This window comes from Pleurodeles waltl, chromosome 3_1, assembly GCF_031143425.1.
Source record: "Pleurodeles waltl isolate 20211129_DDA chromosome 3_1, aPleWal1.hap1.20221129, whole genome shotgun sequence".
NCBI lineage: Eukaryota > Metazoa > Chordata > Amphibia > Caudata > Salamandridae > Pleurodeles > Pleurodeles waltl.
Window position 1 is genome coordinate 1,921,383,993 of NC_090440.1, and position 20,299 is coordinate 1,921,404,291.

The 20,299-nt window shown below is 44.8% G+C and overlaps 1 protein-coding gene across 3 annotated transcripts in view; it reads right to left on the bottom strand.

The window, feature by feature from the left end:
• Positions 1 to 20,299, bottom strand: part of SMG6 (SMG6 nonsense mediated mRNA decay factor) — an 890,340-nt gene that overhangs the window by 406,664 nt on the left and 463,377 nt on the right. For all 3 annotated transcript variants that reach the window (XM_069226152.1, XM_069226151.1, XM_069226153.1), the window contains one exon: positions 13,779 to 13,895. In XM_069226152.1, the coding sequence (XP_069082253.1) occupies positions 13,779 to 13,895 (117 nt within the window). The remainder of the gene's footprint in view (positions 1 to 13,778; positions 13,896 to 20,299) is intronic.

The window sequence follows — 20,299 nt, forward strand, 5'->3', positions numbered from 1 at the left end:
TAACAGTGACCAGTTCTTGTTTAGCTTAAAAGTGATGCTCCAAAGCACTGAATTATGCACTTACTGGTGGGAGTTCCATCATTTCTCGTTGTTGAGATAGGGCAGCCACTGTGAACCAAAACAGCAACAGCAGGATATCACCAATTAACGCCAATGTAATAGAAAATCCTCCAAAACACAAAAAAAAAAGCGAGTGGATGGCTGAAGGTATTACCCCAAAGACGTTCTGGAAAGGGCTGACAAAGCCAGAGCCAACAGCCTTAAAAAAGTATAAAATCCCAGCGGTGTTAGGCGCATTAAAGATGCAACTTATTATTTCACCTAAATGTTTAGAAAAGTTCATATTTAAAAGAGATTGTATCTCTGCTGATGACCTTGCGACTTGGAGGACGTAGGTCTCTCAGGCTGATGTAAGAGCCATGCGTTTTTGTAACATAAGGTCTTCAGTCTACTCAGCTTGTCAAAATTTACATTATACGTACCAAAGTGAGGACACATTTCCGCTACTTTTATTTCATGCGTGGGGGAAAGTTGGGGAGGGGGGGGTGGGGGGGGGGGGGGGGGGGGGAGAGGGGAGTATGCTCAGGCAAAAAGTCACAATTTTAGAGACCGCAAATACAGAGAACTACCCAGAAGTCCTCATGGTCTACTGTGCAGGATCAGCCACATGATGCAATTTGACGCTGACAACTGAAACAACTTCTTTAGAACCAGGCAGCAGTGGTAGAATTACACTTCTGGCACCATGTATTCCCAGGACTGGAACTGGTGCTCTGAAGGATGGGCCAAACTAGTTCTTCACAGGTATTTTTTTCATGAACTAGATCCCCAACTTCAGGAATCCAGTCTGTGAATGTTGGTGACAAATCCTTAATTTCCAAGGTGGCAGCACGTGCAGATTAATTTTTATCACGGAGCTGTTGTAATTCATGCAAGACAATGACACATTCATTTATGTCAAAAGGTGTTTTTGCCGCCACCGTTCCAGGACCATCAAGATTTGGGACATACATAGGTATCCCAAAATAGGATCTCTCAGGGGGTGCATCCTCCCAAAAACTTTCTGGGCAGATTTAGTGCTCTCCGGACTCCATACAGGTGATGAAACCAACTAAACCTGAACCTAATACTCTAGCTGTTAACATTGCTTTAAGTCTCAGTTTTGTCACTCCACAATTGCGTTACCCTCTAGATGATATGGAGACGAGAAATGCACTTTAACACCCATCATTGCCATGGTGTCCCTGAATGCAATGGAAGCAAAGTCAGGGCCCTGGTCCAAATGAATGTTGCAATTGCCACGTCTTGATGAAGAGTTTGAACGTCAGCCGATCGTTGTGGTAACACCCAGAGAGATCTGGGGCATGAATCAACAACAACAGCATATATTTGTATGACCATCTGGTTGTAAGGGACCGCAATGGTCCAGGTACACACATTGTAGTGGGTTGTTTGAAAACTAAGAGGGGTGTCTGCGGTGGGCGTTTGATGGTAGATCCTTTAATTTGTTGGCAAATGTCACAACTGAGGACATACTGCTTGGTCTGTTTGTATAGACCTGGCCACCAATAACATTTTTGTAAAAGGGAGATGGTAGTTGCAACACCGGCATGGGCAGAAGTAACCCTTTCATGTGCTGTTTTGATACGATCTGGTCTTTTTCATTGGTTGGGGATCAAGCAATCACCCACCCCAGGTATTGTTGCAAATGTAATGTTTGGGCACTTAAGTTGTAGGAATATTTAGAAAGATATACTTTTGGTGAGGGGTTGCCATTAGCCGAGGCTAGTGGTCTCGCCTTTATGACAGCCATTTGAACGTCAGTCAGGATTTTTTCTGTGGGTGCAAAATGCTGTTTATCATTGGAGCAGAAGTGTAATTTTTATACTATGGGTACAGGGTCACCTTCATTGACACTGAACCAGATGGCATCAGGAATTACTACATTTGTTTTAGGCATAGATTTTAATAGTTTGTTATTAGTTTTTAGAAAACAAAACCTCCAGTGCCAGCGAGGAACTAGAACAGTGTGGGTAAAACAAACAGGGGGTGGTGGTGATATGAGAGGTAAGAGAGATGGGATGGATAGATGAGTCACTCACAGGGTTCTAGGTAAGGAGTTAGATGGGGAATGTGGTGCTCAGGCCTTGCAGTGTCCCTCCTTACAGACTCAAGTGATGTCAAAGATGATGTCTTTTCCTCCAGGGAGTTAAGCGGGGCTGGGAGCCCTGGAAGTGAGACATAGCACTCCGAGATAGATTGGACATGCTAACTCCTGGAATTCTTGCACTAGAAATCGGATACAGGGACCCCTTTATTTCTTAAAGTGGGGGGAGTGTGGTTCACATACGCTGTCAGTTTCTTCATTCTCAGGAGGTCCCAGGGTTTGTACAGCCAGTCGGTGTGATTGGGTATGTTATCCGTGCCCCACCTCGACAATATGACTCGTATGGCAGCACATAGTACTAAAATGATCGTCCTTCCTTTCAGCAATCGCAAGGGATATGTTAAGACATTGGGAAGGCTGAGAAGGATATAACTGGGGAAGCGTGGCAATTCTGTATCAAACATATGATCTATGTCCGTTAGGACATCTGCCCAGTAGCGATGTAATTTAGGGCAATGCAAGAGCAGATGAGTTAGTGTGCCTGTGTGGTTGCATCAGTGCCACCAACAGTTATCGTTGCCCTGCTTCCATTTTGCAATGTGTGCAGGTATGGAGTACCTATAATGGGTGATTTTAAGGAGGGCCTCTTTGCCGGATGCGCTACATGCTGAGGTGTGGGCTCGATATAAGATATCTGACCATTCCCTATCTGAGAACTGTCGCTCGCATTCCAGTTCCCATTGACGGCGGGGAGGGGAAGTGGTGATGTGTGTAGGGGGTGGGCTGAGAAAAGAAAAACTGTCAGAGAGAATGCATTTGTCATCACTCCTGGTAAGGAGCCATTTCTCAAAGTTTGTCAGGGGCCTACTTACATGTGGCCTACATCAGGGTGTGTGACCCAGTGTTTGACCGCGCTGTAGTGCCAGTATGCTGCATCTAAAAGACCATAGTCCCTTTGGAACTGCGGAAAATCCCATAATCTCTATGCGTGGAACAGATCTCCCACTTGTATACAGTTTGACTTCTGCCATGGCAGGAAGGTGGGCTCTTGTAACGCTGTAGGGAACACTGGGTTCCCTATAATCGGCATGAGTGGGAAAGCTGATGTAGAGAGGTGTTTGGAGACTCATACTATGTCCCACTCCCCCATTGTGGCTCTCACCACAGGTGATATATCGACTCCTGATGGGTGATGTTTCTGGAGAAGCCTAGGGATTTTCCATATATGCATCCCCGCAATCGTCTGATTAATAAAACACCAGTGCCTTTCGGAACTTGGTCCCTGCCATTCTATCAAATATTGCAGATGAACTGCCTGACGATAATGTTTTAGGTGTGGGACCCGCAATCTGCCCACTGCTAGCGTCAAGTATGATCATCTCTTGGCCATGCAGGGTTGTTCCCTTCCCAAATATATACCTCCAGATGCTGTTGCAACTTCTTCAAAATGGGGGGGATGGTGGAGAGGGAGCGTTTGCATAAGATACAAAATCTTGAGAAGTGTGGACATTTCAATGGCTGCTATTCTACCTAGCTAGGAAATGAGACCTCCTCTCCAGGACTGGATTGTATCTCTCACGTGGGGTGTAATAGGGTTGTGTAATTTCGATCTATGATTTTATCCAGTGTGGAGAATATTTGAATGCCTAAGTACGAAATACCTTGAATGGCCCAAAGGAATAGGGAGATGGCTTTGATGAGTGCCCTCTCGCTCTGCGGAACGGCTAGGCTCAAGGCATGAGATTTCTGTGCAAGGATCTTAAACTCTGACACTCTGCTGAACATTTTGAGTTCCGGCAACAGTAGCGGTATGGTCCGGCCTGGTTGAGTGATGGCTAGTAGCACTTTATCCACATATAGCGCTATCTTATGTCTTATGGGTTTTCCCCCTGCCCCCCATTTTTATGGCTGTAATATCAGGGTGGCGCCTAATCTGCTCTGCCAAGGGCTCAATGTACAGAGCAAATAAGAGCGGTGAGAGCGGGAAGACTTTGACCGTTTCGCGGGAGATGGTGAAGGGCCTCGATAGCAACCTGTTGACCCAGACAGCAGCGGTGGGGTCTCCGTAGCTGGACCATACCCAGTTACAGAATCAGGGGCCTAGGCCTGTTTTCCCCAGCACTGAGAGGAGAAATGGCCCGTGCATGCAATCAAATGCCTTCTCGACGTCGACAGATCAATACAGATATCAATGAGGTGTAGGAGACTTTTTGTGTTGTCACTAAAGGCACGTCCAGGTATAAGCCCGGCCTGATTTGGGTCTATGAGTCCCGGCATATAGAGCCCCAGTCGAGCTGGTGAAGATTTTTCCATCCACGTTAAGGAGGGAGATGGGGCAATATGAGGCACACTGTGTCGGGTCTTTCCCCGGTTTTGGGATGACTGTGATGATGGTCTCCTTCATACTAGTTCCTAGGGTTCCGGTCATCCTAAATGAATTATAGAGTTTAGTCAGCACTGGGGCTAGTTGCTCTGCAAACGCCTTGTAGAAGGCGACAGCGAGTCCGTCCCGGCCAGGTGCCTTATCTAGCTGGAGCCTCCCAATAGCCCTTAGGACCTACTCTGGTGAGATGGCAGTGGGCAAGTAGCCTCGCGGCCTTGTTGCCTCCCCCGCAGTACTTCTGCTTTGTGCGGAGCAACGCATACATCGCTGCATTGAGGTCAATCGCTTTGAGTTGCTTCGTGGCTATTGTGAGATGTCGTCAGGTCTTGTGGAAGTCTGTCTACAAGAGGATTCTAGGACCCTGACTTAGTCCACTCATGCTGAGTGTTTGCCTTGCCTATCCTTATTAAGCCGAGCTGCTGTTGCTATAAAAACTTCCTTTACCACTGCTCTACGAGAGTCCCAAAGAAGAGCTGTGGGAGTGTGTGGGTTGTCGCAGGTGGCCAAAGAGGTTCGTATTGTATCGCCAATCTCTTGAACTGTGGGATGTTAAACTAGTAATTTAGGATTAAGATGCCACATTTGGGAGCCTGGGCAGTGGACTGGTTAATAGAGGGTGAGGGAGACTGGAGCGTGATTTGACAGTGCCACTACACTGATCTCCGCCTGAGAGACTGGAGGAGGAGAGGAGGTGATCAAGAAGTAGTCTATTCTGGCGTACATTTGTCGCGCTGCAGAAAAGAAGGAATAATCCTTATACCTTTGTGGTAGGGTTACAGGACCTCCAAATATCTAGGAGGGCTACTTCTGTAAGCCTCTGCATTCCCTGGGATGTAAAAGCCCCTGTCTGCCCAGTTCTCTGGGCTTATCAGTGCAAAGTGGCACCTGCGACTAAATTAAAGTCGCCCCCAAATACTAATGCAGTTTCTGGGGAAGTGAGGACCATCCCAACTAACTGCTGGATGAAACTTTTCTGACGTTCATATGGGGCGCAAGTGCAAGCTACCGAGAGGTCGCGGGTATGGAGGGAGAGTTGTACAGTGAGAAGACGGCCTGTTATGTCTGAATGAATTTGAAGTACCCGCCCTTAAACGTGGGACGGCAGGAGAACTGCAACCCCTGCTTTCTTCTCAGTACCAGAGGACAAATATTGTCTGCCAAACCACTTGGATTTTAGCCTCGGCCAATTTTTGTGGAAGAGGTGTTTCTCTTGTAGGTGACATATGTCACAATGAGAATCCTTTAGCATCGCTAGTAGGGCAAGGTGCTTTGATGGTGTGTTAAGGCTACAGACATTGATGCTCAGTATCTTAACCATTGTCATGAGGAAGAGCCATCTGTTCTTTTTTTATTTTATTTTTTACTACTAGTAGGATTTCTGCAGTGGCTCATCGAGTGGCCTGGGGGGGGATAGTGGGGGGGGGGGCTATTAGAACATCACTGAGGGGGTAGCATATCAGAGTAAAAAGAGCACCATGGGGTGAGTAGAAACAAAAAACTCACGGAGCTGCTCGCTCCAACTTGAGGAAACCAGTGTGTGACATTGAAGGGGAACATGTTGTTGGATGAAGTCCGTCTTGGAGTGGGTGTAGGTGATGGGAGCTGCGCTGCCCTAGAGAAGACAAGAAGATGGGGGTGTTGGACCCATACGGAGGACCCCCTATCATGTGGTGGAGGGAGGTCCCTTGAAGCCGTTCCCATGGCCTGGGATGTCAGTAACAACAATCTGCTCTAGTACGCACTGGGTCAGGGGTTCGTTGGTCTTGAGCATCAATCTGTGGCAGGGTCTGAGGATTGTTTCCTCTGATGCAGCTGCCACAACAGAGCTGATCACTCTCTGCGGCTTTCAGAGGCGGAGGACTTGTTTGACTTGACTTGTTCTTGTACTTAGGCCATTGGTTGGATTCACGTGAGTTAAAAGGTTCGTTTTACTGCTGCGACATTGGGGACCCAGTGTGCTCCTGTTCAAACTTCAGTATTGAACTCCCTTCACCCAGGTTGCAGACTGCATGCATTTCCCCATGCCAAACAAACACTAGGGAGAAAGGGTGCCCCCATTTGTATTTGACTCCTTGTTCTCTGAGGAAAGTTGAAGCAGGCTTCAGAGCTTTTCTTCTTTGAAGTGTAATTTAAGACAGATCCTGGTAGAGTCATACTCTTGAGCCTTTAAACGTAAATGAGCCTTGGTCTCGAATGGTGGTCATATTCAGCTCCTTCTGGCGGTAGTTGTTGGGGCAGGTCAGAATGTCTTGTGGCGTCACAGGGGACCGGGATGGGCGGCCCGCTCTACGTGTTCGATCCAGTATAGTTTCTTTGTCCGTCAATTCCGGGACAATGTGGCAAAAGAGTTTAAGCGCGTAGACTTCCAGCTTGCCAGAGTCTGCCTGCAAGGGCACCCCTTTAATTCAAATATTGGATCTGTGGGACCTGTTCTCCAAGTCTTCGAGATGGTAGATGAGGTCAGTATTCTGGTCTTGAAGTTCAAGGATTTGGAGTCAGCAGGCTTCAAGTTCTTCCTTCCTGGCGTTGCTGCCCCTTTCTCGAGTGTCCACTCTTTGGCCCACCTCATTCAGGTCGGCACAAATGTCCTTGATATTGCAGGCCAACTTCTGCTTTAGGGCTGCTATATCGTCTTGAAGTGTATGAAAGATTTTCTTCCTGAAACTCCGGGTAACTGTGGCCTCCTCCGCCCCCTGATTCTCCTGGGAGGGACGGCGGAGGGGCCCGCGTGGGAGAGCCCCAGTCCCTGAAACCATCTGGGCACGGACTTGGAAAGCAGGTCTGAGGTTACTGTCCCTCTAGCCTCGCTGGGAAGCCATGACAGTCCAGGAGATACACAGCTCGAGACTATTGTAAGTGCAGCGATGGGTGTGGTGAGTGCCACTGGGCAGCCAGGAATGATTGAGTGAGGGGGGGGGAGGGGTTGGTTAGTAATGTCCTACAATTAGTCAATCTGTGTAGGGAGGGATTGAGTCTGCTAAGGAACTGGAGAGGGGCCAAATCATCAGCGTCCTCGTGAGTTAGGTAGAGGTCACACTGGCGGGCGTCAGTGCTGATCACCTCATTCAGTGCTGCAGGCTTTTGTCTATAGGCAGTTCCCGGTGAGATTGTGATTCACAAAGTCTTTATTGTAGGGCTTGCTGGATCCTTTGGCGCTTGTCTAGACGTCAACCCTGGGGCAGTGCAATGTAGGCCAAGGTGGTCCCTTCCCGCGTGTGCGATCTGGGCAGCCGCGGGCCAGGGGGGAGGCATGGACTTTAGGTGGGAAGTGGAGTCCCCGCTAGGTCAAAGGATCCCAGGTCCCCAGGCCGGTGGCAGGGGTGCGTTGTGTGGTGTTGGACCCCGCAGACGCAAGGCCGAACAGTAGTGTAGATGATGCCGGCCCCCCGTCCCTAACCAAGGGGAGGCGGAGTGCGGGGTGAGCCCACCCCCATGCAGGCACAGAGTTCCTGGACACCGTATAGCAGCCCAGTGGGTGTACCTAGTTGTACTCTATATTGTTTTGGCAAGGGTGCCAGGCATTCCAGTCAAGAGGGGGGATTGAGGGTGCTAGAACTGTCTCCTCTCTGAGGCCCCAGCTCAGGACGGCAGAAGTCCACCTAACCCCGAGGTCCAGCCTTCTTCTTGATATGGCTGTGCTGTAAGGGTGGTGGGCCCAAAAGCTACATCTTGTCCCTCGTGGGCTTCCCCCTCAACCCTAGCTGCACCTCACCTCTGGGGGTCAGGGCCCCCCCTGCACAGCCTCCCTCGGGGAGCAGGCAGCGGGCCCCCGCCTTGCCACCACATCTGCCAGAATGCTGGGGCGGTGTGTGCAGCTGCAGTCTCAAGGCGTACCCGCGCTTCCACCCAGGTCTTTATTCAGCCCCGCTGTGCCACCGCTGAAGGTGTGGTGGGAGACGCTCCTCCTACTGCGGCTCCGACTGTGGCCACATGTCAGTCAGGAGGAGTAGGCTGCAATTTGAGTACACGTGGCGTCTGCCATTCTTTAACTGATGTCACTGGGTTGCGGTGAGCAGGATGGGGGGCGTCTCCACCCCTTGCCGCTGCGCGTCCCTGTGTGCTTTTCCATGATCCCATAGACAAAGAGGTACCGTCCCAGCGTCGGGGAGCTGCTGGGGGACCTCCGGATCAGTTGCACCTGTTGGGTACAGCGGAGCTCCAGAGGGAAGCTCCTACATGGGCGCCATGCTGGACCCGCCCCCAAAATTTGTTTTATTGTCACATGTGTGCAAGTGTTTTGCTTCAAGCATGTCTATTGTAAAGCTCTGAGAATGCATGTGTGTTCGGTGTATTATTTGTGCTAACCAAAATGGAAATTCTTCACAGTTGGTGGGTACTTAACCCATTACTGAATGCACAGTTGCAGGATTTATCCCGGTTGTAGCCAAATGTGGTGCTCAAGCAGCCCTTGCTGGGGCGGTGTTTGAAGTCTGTATTACAAATTGTATTAAGCGTCTATATATACCTATTAAAGTATTATATGCGAGGCGTAAATCTGCTACTGGTATGTTTGCTACATAGGGGTGTGGCGTATATGTGGCTAATTCTGGTCATGCAAACCAATTTTGGTGTTCTTGATAAGAAAGTAGTATTTCTAAATATGCATAAGTTCTGTATTATGGAGGTGCATTTACTATTGTGTAACTGAGGAAATGTTGTGAGTTTCCATCTGCTGCTGGAAAAGTGACCCAAGAATATACATTTTCTGTTCTGTACGCATTGTGTGCCTCTACCACGAATGTAACATCCCCACCCCCTTCAGTGAGTTCATGAGGTAACAGATGTGTGAGAGGGTGTCTCACATTTACTGGAACATCTGCCCATTGAGGATCTGCCATATTTTGAATGGTTAGTTCAGAAATAGAAACAACAATTTGGGGAAATCCTTTTAAGATTCAAGCTTATACAACCTACAGCCTAAGATAGGTACTACCTATTTAGAGGAGGAGGAGGATATTTCCTTAAAAACATAAAAGTCTCGGGTGCCTTTAGCATGCGAGAGTCAGAGGTACTCAGGCGAGCAGTTAAGTTAGTGCCTGACCAACTGTGTGTGGGTGACTGAATCAGTCTCACACCAATTGGAAGCTGTCAGACTGACATTTACAGCTAACTAGCAACACCTCACCCAAACCTAGTGGCAACCTAAAAACATGGCACTTGGACTCCTCAATGACGTCATGGCGCAACAGATCTTACACCATTCCCTCATCTGCACAAGTCTCACACATGCAAAGGCAGAGAAACGAATGCAGGCTAGGTTTCAATGTATTTGTTGAAAGAACGATATTCTATGATAAAAAGCATGAGCTGCAATTCTTAGGAAGAAGAAACGTAACACAGTAATGATTGTGACCGTTAGAGTAAAACAGATTAAGAGTCCAGCATCCTGACCTAATCATGAGACTGAAAATTCCTACCTATACTTCGAGCATCTAACGTGAGAGCATAGCATTGTTAGCCTTTCTGCCTATACTAGTCTACGGAAGGAGGCCACAAGCCCATACCTGGAAAAGCAGGGGTCTGCCTGTTGTTTTGCTGGCAGTCCTCTTGGCTGGCTGAAGAGACATGGCTAAAAGCAGTGCAACTGTTGACGAAAGGGCACACAGCGAAAGATGGTTGGCTGGAATGTCCCTCTACCCTTCTTGGCCTGTGTGGTGTTTATATAACACAAATGTGTTGTGTTGTGAGAGCAGACATGACTTGATAATATGTCTATGGTGAGAAGGTTGACTGTAACTCTTGGACTGGCAAAATCAAGAAAGCTACTGTGTGCAATGACAGCCTTGGACAGGGTACAGAGAGAAATGTCATGCAAAGAAACTAACAACAATGCTTTCACAGAAAGGCAGCTGATTAGAATATAAAAACTACCCTGCTAAAAGCAAACCATACTAAAATATAACAAGTAAAATGTGTATATAGGTAAAAGGGAACAGGCCAAAGGCCTGTAGCTAGAATAAAGATGCCTAAACTAAGAGCTAAAGGGAACCCACAAAGTTGCAAAGGTACTGCATTATGTTTCTTATGAACACAGACAGCTGCAGCAGGGCGGCTTTCATTTACACAACCTCTAAGGGGTCTGCAGTCCTAAGGGTGGGAGTGTGGGGGAACGACAAGTACCTTTCTAGGAGATAACCAGAGAGGAGATAAGAGAGGAAAGTTGATTTAGATGTGCACACAGCTTCAGTGAAATCTTCAAAAGAATAGCAAGGCTGGATGTAAGAATGGGGAGATATGTGTTTTCAGCTTTTTTTTGCACTGAAGCCTAAGATCAGAGGTTCCCCAACCAGTTTAAGCAAGACCAGATTAGTATTTCATGGTGGGAAATCAATCTAATTTGGCTAAATTAGGGCAGCACCTTTGGAATGTTACTACTGTAACCTTTTGAACATTTTGAACTGGGATCTCACTTAGAAGGGTCTCTGCCTTAAAGGAAAGACTACTGCAAATTGTTTGTGTGGCGAACTAGAATCCGACCCCCCCCCACCTATACTAGGTAGTGCATCAGAGTATGTTTCAGGGAGAAGAATAGGATTTCAGAGAGGCGTACTTCAGCTGGACACAAATTGTCTGAAGACTAGGGGCCTAGTGGTCGCCTGTTACACACAGAGCCCAGACTCCAGACTTGAGAGGCCCTAAGGTACAAAGTACAGGTGAAAGTAGGAGAAGACAGACAGACCTGTGCAGGCATGAATGGTGCAGGACTTGGAAATGGATAGAGGCTACTGATTTTAATATGGAATTGTGATCCACACCGACCAAGCCTTGAGTGGGTTGTCCTACAAAAGGGTCAGTGTCAACTGGTCCCCATTTAACTAATCCAGGCCATCCAAGTGCGCCCAAGTACACTTCTTGTGAAACAGACCAAACAACCAGGTCTAGCTCCTCTTACCACTGGACTCAGTGAAAAACTGTTTCTGAAACTGGAAAAAAAAGAGTGTCAAAGCTAAACTAAACTCACTGCGAACCAGTCGATGGAAAGGAGATTTTGGAGTCAACATCAAAGATTGGACTGATCGCTGAGAAGGGGAGGAGCAGTCTATTGACTTAGGCAGACTCTGAAAGACTAGAGACTTAGCTTGCTGCATTATTGTCTAGCCTTACACCCGTCACAAATGGCATACATGAACTCTCAAGTCCAAGACCTTCTGTTATGAGTTGCGAACAAACGTAGACTCTAATAGACCTCTTTGGGACTACAGGCCCTTTATCTTCCTAACCCAGCCGCCGCTAGATCCCCCAACTCTATGCTGAAAGCCATGTATGCCACCTGGATACAGGCTCGCACGCTCTTTTCAGTCGATATGCATGTCCATGACAAGGCTCCCCTCTGGAACAATAATAGCATTCGCATGGGGGGGCATGCTTGACTGGGGTCCCTGGAGCAGAGCTGGGTTTCTTACCTGCACACACCTGATTTCTGGTGGCAAACGCAAGTCCTTTGAGATGCTACAGAACAAATTTGGCCTACTGCATACTCAACAATGGTGCTGCACACAATTATGTCACTGTTTGCTGAGCAACCTGAACTGGGTCCACAACCCTGGACTATCCCCTCTTCCTCATTGCTCTCTTACCTAAACACTTGGTGTTGGTTTAAAGATGTGGTATCCAGGTTCAACAATCTTCTGATTTGCTACCTCTACTCCCAGCTGCAATTGGTTAGCCTCAGGACGACTTGGCAGGCTTGCCTACAGGTGGAATATGATGAGGAGGTCTGGGTAGAAATTGTGGAGGCCCTGAAATGGGGAGTTCGGGAAGCATGGATGAAATTCAGTCTATTTAAGATTCTTTAGGGCTGGCACAGGACCCCAGAAAGGCTTTAAGCTGTAGGGTTGCTCTCTCGCTCTGCCTGCTGGCAATGCGATTATGCACCCTGTGATATAGTTCATATATTACTGGATTGTCCTGCCATTCATCCCTTCTGGACAGCAGTGAGGTCTACGCTCCAGGAACCCATGGATTTGCCCTCGCCACTTCTTGACCACACTGATTCTCCTCCATGATTTATCTGACTTTTTTGAGTTGACTTGCCATTGCTGTCATCTACTCTTCACTGCCCTTACAGCTGCCAAGATCTGTATTCTACGACATTAGCGCTCTCCGCAACTGCTGTCACATGAGGAATCGCTCGCAGAAATAAATTAGACAGCATCCTATGAAAAGGTAATTTACAATTTATTGGACAAATATTTTTCTTCTCACGTGTTTTCCCTTTCTGCAGAATGCCACCCCTCCCCTAATTCACCATGACTCTTGATTCTATGTTGTCATTGTCACTGCACCCCCTCCTCAAGCATTACTATACTTGGGCTTCGATTGATTCCATCTCCCTGCCCTATCGTCCCTGCTTTGTACTTCCATTCCTTCTTTTTCCCCATCCTTTTTCCTTTCTTTTCTTCTCTCCATCTATAGCCTATTTCTCACTCCTATCCATATTTTGTCCCTCCGTTCTTATATTTTAGTAACGTTTGGTATTGATGCATGTTCTGCAAACAGCATTTGTATCTTACTATGGATTTATGTTGGACTTGCATGTCATTGACTTTGCTGATTTTTTTTGGTACTTTTTTTATACCAATAAAATAATTGATAGAAAGCCTGCCACGAAGACAATAGTCTACAGCCACTCTAAAGTGTGGAAGCTGTGAATTGTACCTGCATATGGCGATCGATTCTCATCCAGTCCCTCTGGCCTGACAGAAAGCTAAAGGGAGCCCAGAGCTAGAAGTCATGTTGTGTGAATTGAGTGGAAGAAGTCTCTAATAGCCACTTGCGGGTACTCTGCAGGAACCTTCAGTGACTGTCTGTGCGGAACGTAGAAGCCAAGAGGAATGGAATTATTGCTTTAGAAAGCAATACATTTGCAGTGATATTTTTGTCATTTTGGCCATATTGTCGTCATAAAATACTCTATTTGTTTTAAGTAAATTTACCTGGGAGCTTTACTTAGTGGTTTTGCGATGCAAGTGTTGTGCTCAAGCTGGTAATCCTTAAAACACTATTTCTGAAGTTGCCTTCCATCTCGATCCTGCGCTACTAAGGCGTAGATAAGGCTGTCTTAGCAACATAAGGAGATTTTGATCTCTTGAGAGGACTAAATACCAGCACTAGTGGCGTTGGACAATATTCAAGCAATCCCATGTTTGCTTTCTTCTGGTCTTGCTATTCTCTTTAGTTACCCAACAAACTCCCATAACCCTCAAACTCTCATTACAGCGTTAAATTGAAGTGAACTATTACTTTCATAAGTGCCATTCTCAAGTGTCTAGAACCCAGTGCCATTACCTCGTGACAGCTCTTTGAGCAAGTCAGTTGACCTCTTCACCAGCAGGGAGAACATGGAGAGCCCCAAACATGTGGCTTGTTCCTGGATCACCGAGCGGCAATCTTCAGAGAGGCACTCTAAGGAAATAAACACAAATATGTTAATTGAGCTATCTGGAAATGTGAAGAGATGAGAAACATTGAGAGATCGGTGATGCAAAGAAATCAAATCATAAATAATCTGTACAAGAGATGAAAGATAATGAGGGGGTCTATCAGATACAGCAGTGGTGCACATTTTCTTCACATTAAGAAGAGAAATAGTGTAGCACCAGCATGTGTCAAGTCTCCATTAAATAGAGAAGAGATAACAGATGACACCACCAGAATAAGCTACTCTAACAGAAACAGAAAAAACACTACATTGCAGCAGCATGGCACATTTTTGTAACATACGGTACAGGTGTTTCATTTTCCTGGGTCATGTTATTTCTGAATTAAGTTTCTCAATGTTTGTACAAAAACGATGTGCAAGACGTTACTTTGATCACTTCACCCTGTATAAAATCACGTCACCAGTATTAGATTACAGGGAATTATTCTGACTACTGCACTCTATTGCATTACAGAAATTGATAGATCCGACTTCTTTACCCTGCTTGCGATTATAAACATGTTTAGTCTCAATACATTTATATTATCCTTATTAATTTGACTGAGATTCATTCTATTTGCTCCCAACAACAAAAGTTGCTTAACCTGGACAGTAGATTACAAAAGGCTGTAAATGCAATTACTTTACCCTTTAATAGATTACAAAAAATAATCTAATTAATTTGTGTATTTTTAGTTAAGAGATGATTACTTACACCCCGCCCAAATCACAGCTCACGCCTCCCTAAATTAGACAAAGTCAACTACTTTGATTAATTATTAACTAGGCATTAGGATTACAGAATATTACTCCAACAACCTTTGACAGTATTAAATTACAGAATATTACATTAATTACCTTACAAGACATTAAATAATATAGCTACTCTAATTACATGACCCTGCACTAGATTGCTGAGGATTTCCATATGTTATTAAGGACAAGGGCCAAGAACTGCAAATAAGTTTGGAATATTTGCTTTGTCGTTTACCGAAGGAAATAATATTTTGATAGCTTTACTCAAAATTACAACAGAAAACAAAATAATTTCAATTTCTTTACTGTTAACGAAAGATATTACTCAGACTATATTATGCTGTATCTGTTTATAGGTTACTTCACTATCTTTACATTTTGCTTTACAAAAAACTAAGATTACAAAAAGAGATGTTGACTTCTTAACTCTGCGCTGAAACACAGATGATTCTGGTTACCTTATCTTGATTCACACTACACAACGTGGGATGCTAGGATTACTTTACAATCCAAATTGATTATCACACCTTATACCAGATTACTGATTATTTACCCTGCTTTGAAAAACAGCATTCTTGTTTTACATTCGGGGGAATAGTGGATTACTTTATCTGGTTGTAGATCACAAAAAGTGATTGTAGATGAGTTTATCCTGCATTACATTACAGCAGGAAATCACTAGCATCTAGAGCAGCTTAGTTTGGAAACTTTCAATCTACTCCTCAACTGAAGTAAGCTTCTAGTTTTACAAATTACTTTCTCTGATTACTTCGCCATTCACAAGATCAAACATGGAGAATACTCTGTTACCTTTGACATATTTAGATCACAGAATATGATAGTGGAGTATTTTACCCTATATTAATTACCTCAGTAAATTCTGATGATTAGTTTACCCTCCCCTGGATTAAATGACAATGGCAATCTAACTACTTTGTCTTGCATCAGATTACAAAATGGCTTTACAGTCATTACATTATTATCTGAATGAAGAAAGGCATCAATCTAATGGGTTACACATTTCTCTGTGTGCAATGCTAGGTGATTAATACAGTATCAAGTAAAGTAAACTAACAACCGTATAAACAATAACAAGCATAGTTAGTACATTGCAAAACATTACTCTAGTTACAGAAAACAATTGATAAGGAAATTATCCTGCACTAAATGGGTGCACCAACTGCACCTGTTACTTTACATTAACAGATAATACTCTGATTACTTTTCCTTTCTGTGGTTTTCCAAATTAGATTATTCATGCTACAATACTGTGCATTTTATACAAGGATGCTAGTACTCTGATTTCTTCACAATTTACTGAATTATCAAATTGCCAATTACTTTGCTTTACTCTCTATCAGATTACAGAAGGGAGTTACTCTGATTATCAGGTATTACATTAAAGGTTATCCAGAAAGCATCACTCTGCACTTCATTACATCAAATTACTTAAATAACTTTACCTTTTACTGGGTACAGAAATATGACTCATTACTTTATCTGACACTGGATCAGAAAAGGAAGTGGATTGGGATTACTTTAACCAACGTTACCTTAGAGGAGAATATACTAATTACTTCTGCCTGCACTAAAAAAAAGGTTTACTCTACCATGCAAAACACTGTAGGGACTAGAGTAATTACTTTATTCGGTCTTAGATCACTGACACAGATTGCTAAATTTGACTTGGGTTGGAAGACTGGAGAACATCATTCTGTTGTTATGCACTTTACAGACGACAAAGGACAGTTTTGATTGTTTTGCTATGCATTCTATGAAAAGAAGTAAAAAAAAAAAAAACTGGCTACTTTTTCCTTCATTAGGTTACAGAAAGAAATTACAGTAACCGTTTTACCCTGTATTAGAATATAGAAGGGGATTGCCAGGATTACTTTATCCTGCATTTGGTTGAAGGAGATTACTCCAACTGCTTTATAAAGCATTAGATTATAAAAGAATAATCTGATTACTTCACCATTTTGTGGGCTAAAATGTATGTCTATTGCTGTGTCAATCACTGGATTACAGACGTTGTTTATCCTTCACTGGATCACAATAGTATTCTGATTACCTTACTTTAACTGGAATGAAAAGAAAATGTGTATTAATGTGTCCTTCATTGGATTATATTTTACTTTCTTTTAGCCTGCGCTGGATTACCAAGGGAAAAATCACTCTGTACCAGATCTCAAATACTGACACATTAAGAGACTCATCTCCTGCTTCAAACTAGTCCAGATGTACCTGAAGCTCCACTTGACAAATACAGAGTTCCATTTGTTTTTTTAAACAGTGCTGAACAATCTCAGTTTCAAGCTTGGCTCCCCAACATGAACCTAACAGGCCTCATCCTGTGGCTGACACACAATGCAAAATCCTTTGGATTCATCCTAGACACTGATCTCAAATTCAGTGAAGGCATCACCAGTAACATTAAGAGAACATGGCATCAACACACTCTCCTGAAGGAAGAATAGACTGTTGTCACCTCTCACCTGTAATGACATAACACTCTACTTAATTCTGTGCCACATATCACATCATTACCCTGAAAAGCATCCTATACACAACAAAGTTGTGAAGACTACATCATTCCAGAATAAAGAAAACAGAAAATGGGTTGTCTTGATCCGCAGTCTCAAGACAGGGAACAGCATCATACATCAGAACTGGCCAAGCCTCATACAATTAAAGAAGCAGATACACATATCTCTTTAAGGAACACCCCAACACCATACTTTTCCTGTTATGTTACGTCTGTTACGTAATTATATCGCTCCTTAGGCTCATTGGGGGCCCCTTCAAGCTCCCACATCTTGGAGATACTTATAGGCCTCAACTTAAAGAGGGCACCCTGATGGGTGGTGGGGTTCTTGCATCGCAGGGGCTTGTGTTATGCCCCAGCCCATTTTCAAAACTCTTTACATACTCAAACCTAGCTAAGAAGCAACAAACAGACCAAAATTGCCTTTCTTATTTTTAATCCTGCATCTATCCCTTACACAGCTTTCCTCAACCTCAACGAATGCAGGACCACTGCCTGCGAGGAGTGGAAGTGGAGGAGCGTGTCAAAATATAAAGAATGTTGCCTGGGTAGGTTATGCATGTTGTGGTATGGGGATTTTCCAAGCAAGCTCTCTCCTCTTTTTCACCATTCTCTGTCCTGACATTGCACTCCTCTCCAGGCAGAACCTAACACTTAAATTGATACTTCCTCCAGGCGGCATCTCGTTTGCATTGGCACACTAAAGCCTCAAACAATAGGACAAAGCGTGCAAAAGCACAGATTCCAATTTGACAGTCTTAACTTTTCTCACTAGCACTTTGTGATGCTGCTAGCGTGTATAGAGTGGCTTACTTCGTGGCTTCCTCCGCAGGATTGTCTCAGGTGGTATGAACGCTCTTATGATAAGAAACCTACTTCTCAAGGATATACAATCTGCCCCTCACTCCCTATTTTCAAATCTAAGCTCATAGACCATTTGCTGAATCTGACGTTATCATGTATGCATATTATTTTACGAAATTTTACTCATTTAACAACTGATAATTTTGTGCATGTATAGCTGCTGGTGCTTGAACTAGAATGTCCCTACATTCTGTTGGTAAACTGGACTCAAGGTGGTTAGGCGCCATGCTGCCAAATCTTTTCGTTGTGTCAGGAAAAGATCCTGGAGTGCAGTTTCAGTGGTAATTCTATACATGTTGGCAGTTGCAGTTCATGGTACCAATACTGGTATGGCAATGCCGTAGCAATGAGAATCAGAGTGCAGAGATCAGTCCTTGCCTTCCCCAAAACCCTGGGATCAGGAGAAATAGAGGGAAAGTGTATGCAAGGCATTGGATCTTCTGATCGAAAGGCCATTGCCCATGGTCACTGGTTGCTAAAACCAGGTAGCAAAACACGGGCACTTTCTGTTGCTATGAGTGGGGAAAATCGTGGGTTGACCTCAACATCAGAAGATGAAGTCAACCTGCTCCTGGTAGTGTTCCCACTCCTGGCAGTCTGAAAGTTCTTGACAGAGCACCCGGCTGATCGTTTTAGCGCTCCAGCAGATGTTTCACAGCATTGTCACCTGAGTAAGTAATGGCCCAGTCCAACAGAAGTTAAGCCACCTTGGAGAGAGTCCATGTCTACATTTCATCTGGCTTGGCTATGTAAAACACAGATGTTACATTATCTGTCCTAAGAGGACTGCTTAATCTGCTAGTCTTGGGAGGAACGCCTATAGGCCTAGTCTAATGGCTTGGAGCATCAGTACATTGAGGTGAAGCATCTTTTTTCTATGTTGGACCAGAGACGTCCGGTCAACAGATTTTGCAAGTGAGCTTCGCAGCCATCAATGGATGCATCTGTTGTTAGTATTATGCTGATAAAGGTTGAGTACAGGGGCCTGCCTTCAGGTTTATAGGGAATCTCCACCCAGTAGTGCTGCTTTGAGTTTCTCACAACTTGGACTGTGTTGTTCCATGGGTCATCGATTTGTTTCCACTGGACATCCATTTCTTGTTGGATGTATCTCATTCAAGGCCTGCAAAAGGACATTAGACCCAGTAATGACTACTTTCTGACTGTAATTGACTGTCTGGTAGGTAGGTTTTTTGCCAGGTCCTGAAGCTTTAGCACTCTTTCCAGTGATGTAAGTGCCTTTCCCAACTGTGTACCGAATATTACTCCCAAGAATTGAGTCTTAATGTGTGGCTCCAAAGAAGATTTCCCTTTATCGTGGGTCCCAAGCTCTGAAAGACACTAATACATGCAGCCACAGAAATGTCTGAATCGTCCTTCAGTGGAGCCTTGACAAGGCAGTCGTCCAACAAAAGGTATACTGGTCTGAGGAAGGCAGCAAATGGAGATAGGCACTTAATGAAAATCTGAGGTGCTGATCTGAGGCCGAATGGAGTGCCACTGAAAAGGAGCAATCACCTTCCTGGATCATCAAGAGGACTTCCTGAAGGGTAACCACTAGGAAAAATGTCTTCTTCAGGAAATTGTTCAGTTGTCAGAGGTCCAGAATCTGTCTCCATTGTCGAGTTTTCTTTCTTATCAAGGAGAATCTGGCATTAAATCCCTGGTTTCCCTGAAATTTGGGGGCCTTTTATAACACTCCTTTGAGAAGAAGTTGAACAATTGCTGTTGCAGCTCCTTCAAGTAGAGATGATGTTCTTTTTTGGTTGGGCAGACAGGTGGTCTTTGTACAAATTCCAACGTATGTCCTGTGCTTATCAACTGCTGTGCCTATTGGTCCAATCATACGGACTCTCGTTTGGGGTCAAAAAGGGAAATTATTCCCAGAGTCAAGCTCTCTTTTGGTTTTCACTGGAGTGCGAATGGGAGGAGCTCCTTTTTCATGCAGACCTTCCTTATCCCTGTCTCTGGTTGTAGTTGTGCTTAGGGGTATATCCTTAGTCATAAATGGTTTGCTGCTAGAGACACTATGGTCGTCCTTGACCTCCATATTGATTCAAACATACCCTGTAGACTTGCGACCTACACAAGCCACAAGAAGTGGCTAAGCTGGGTTGTTGGTAGCGGTAACCCTCATGATTTTCCTGTATATGTGTTTGTCTTGATACTTGGAGGGCCTCATCTACATGCTTGCCAAACAGGGTGAGGCCATCAAATGGAATG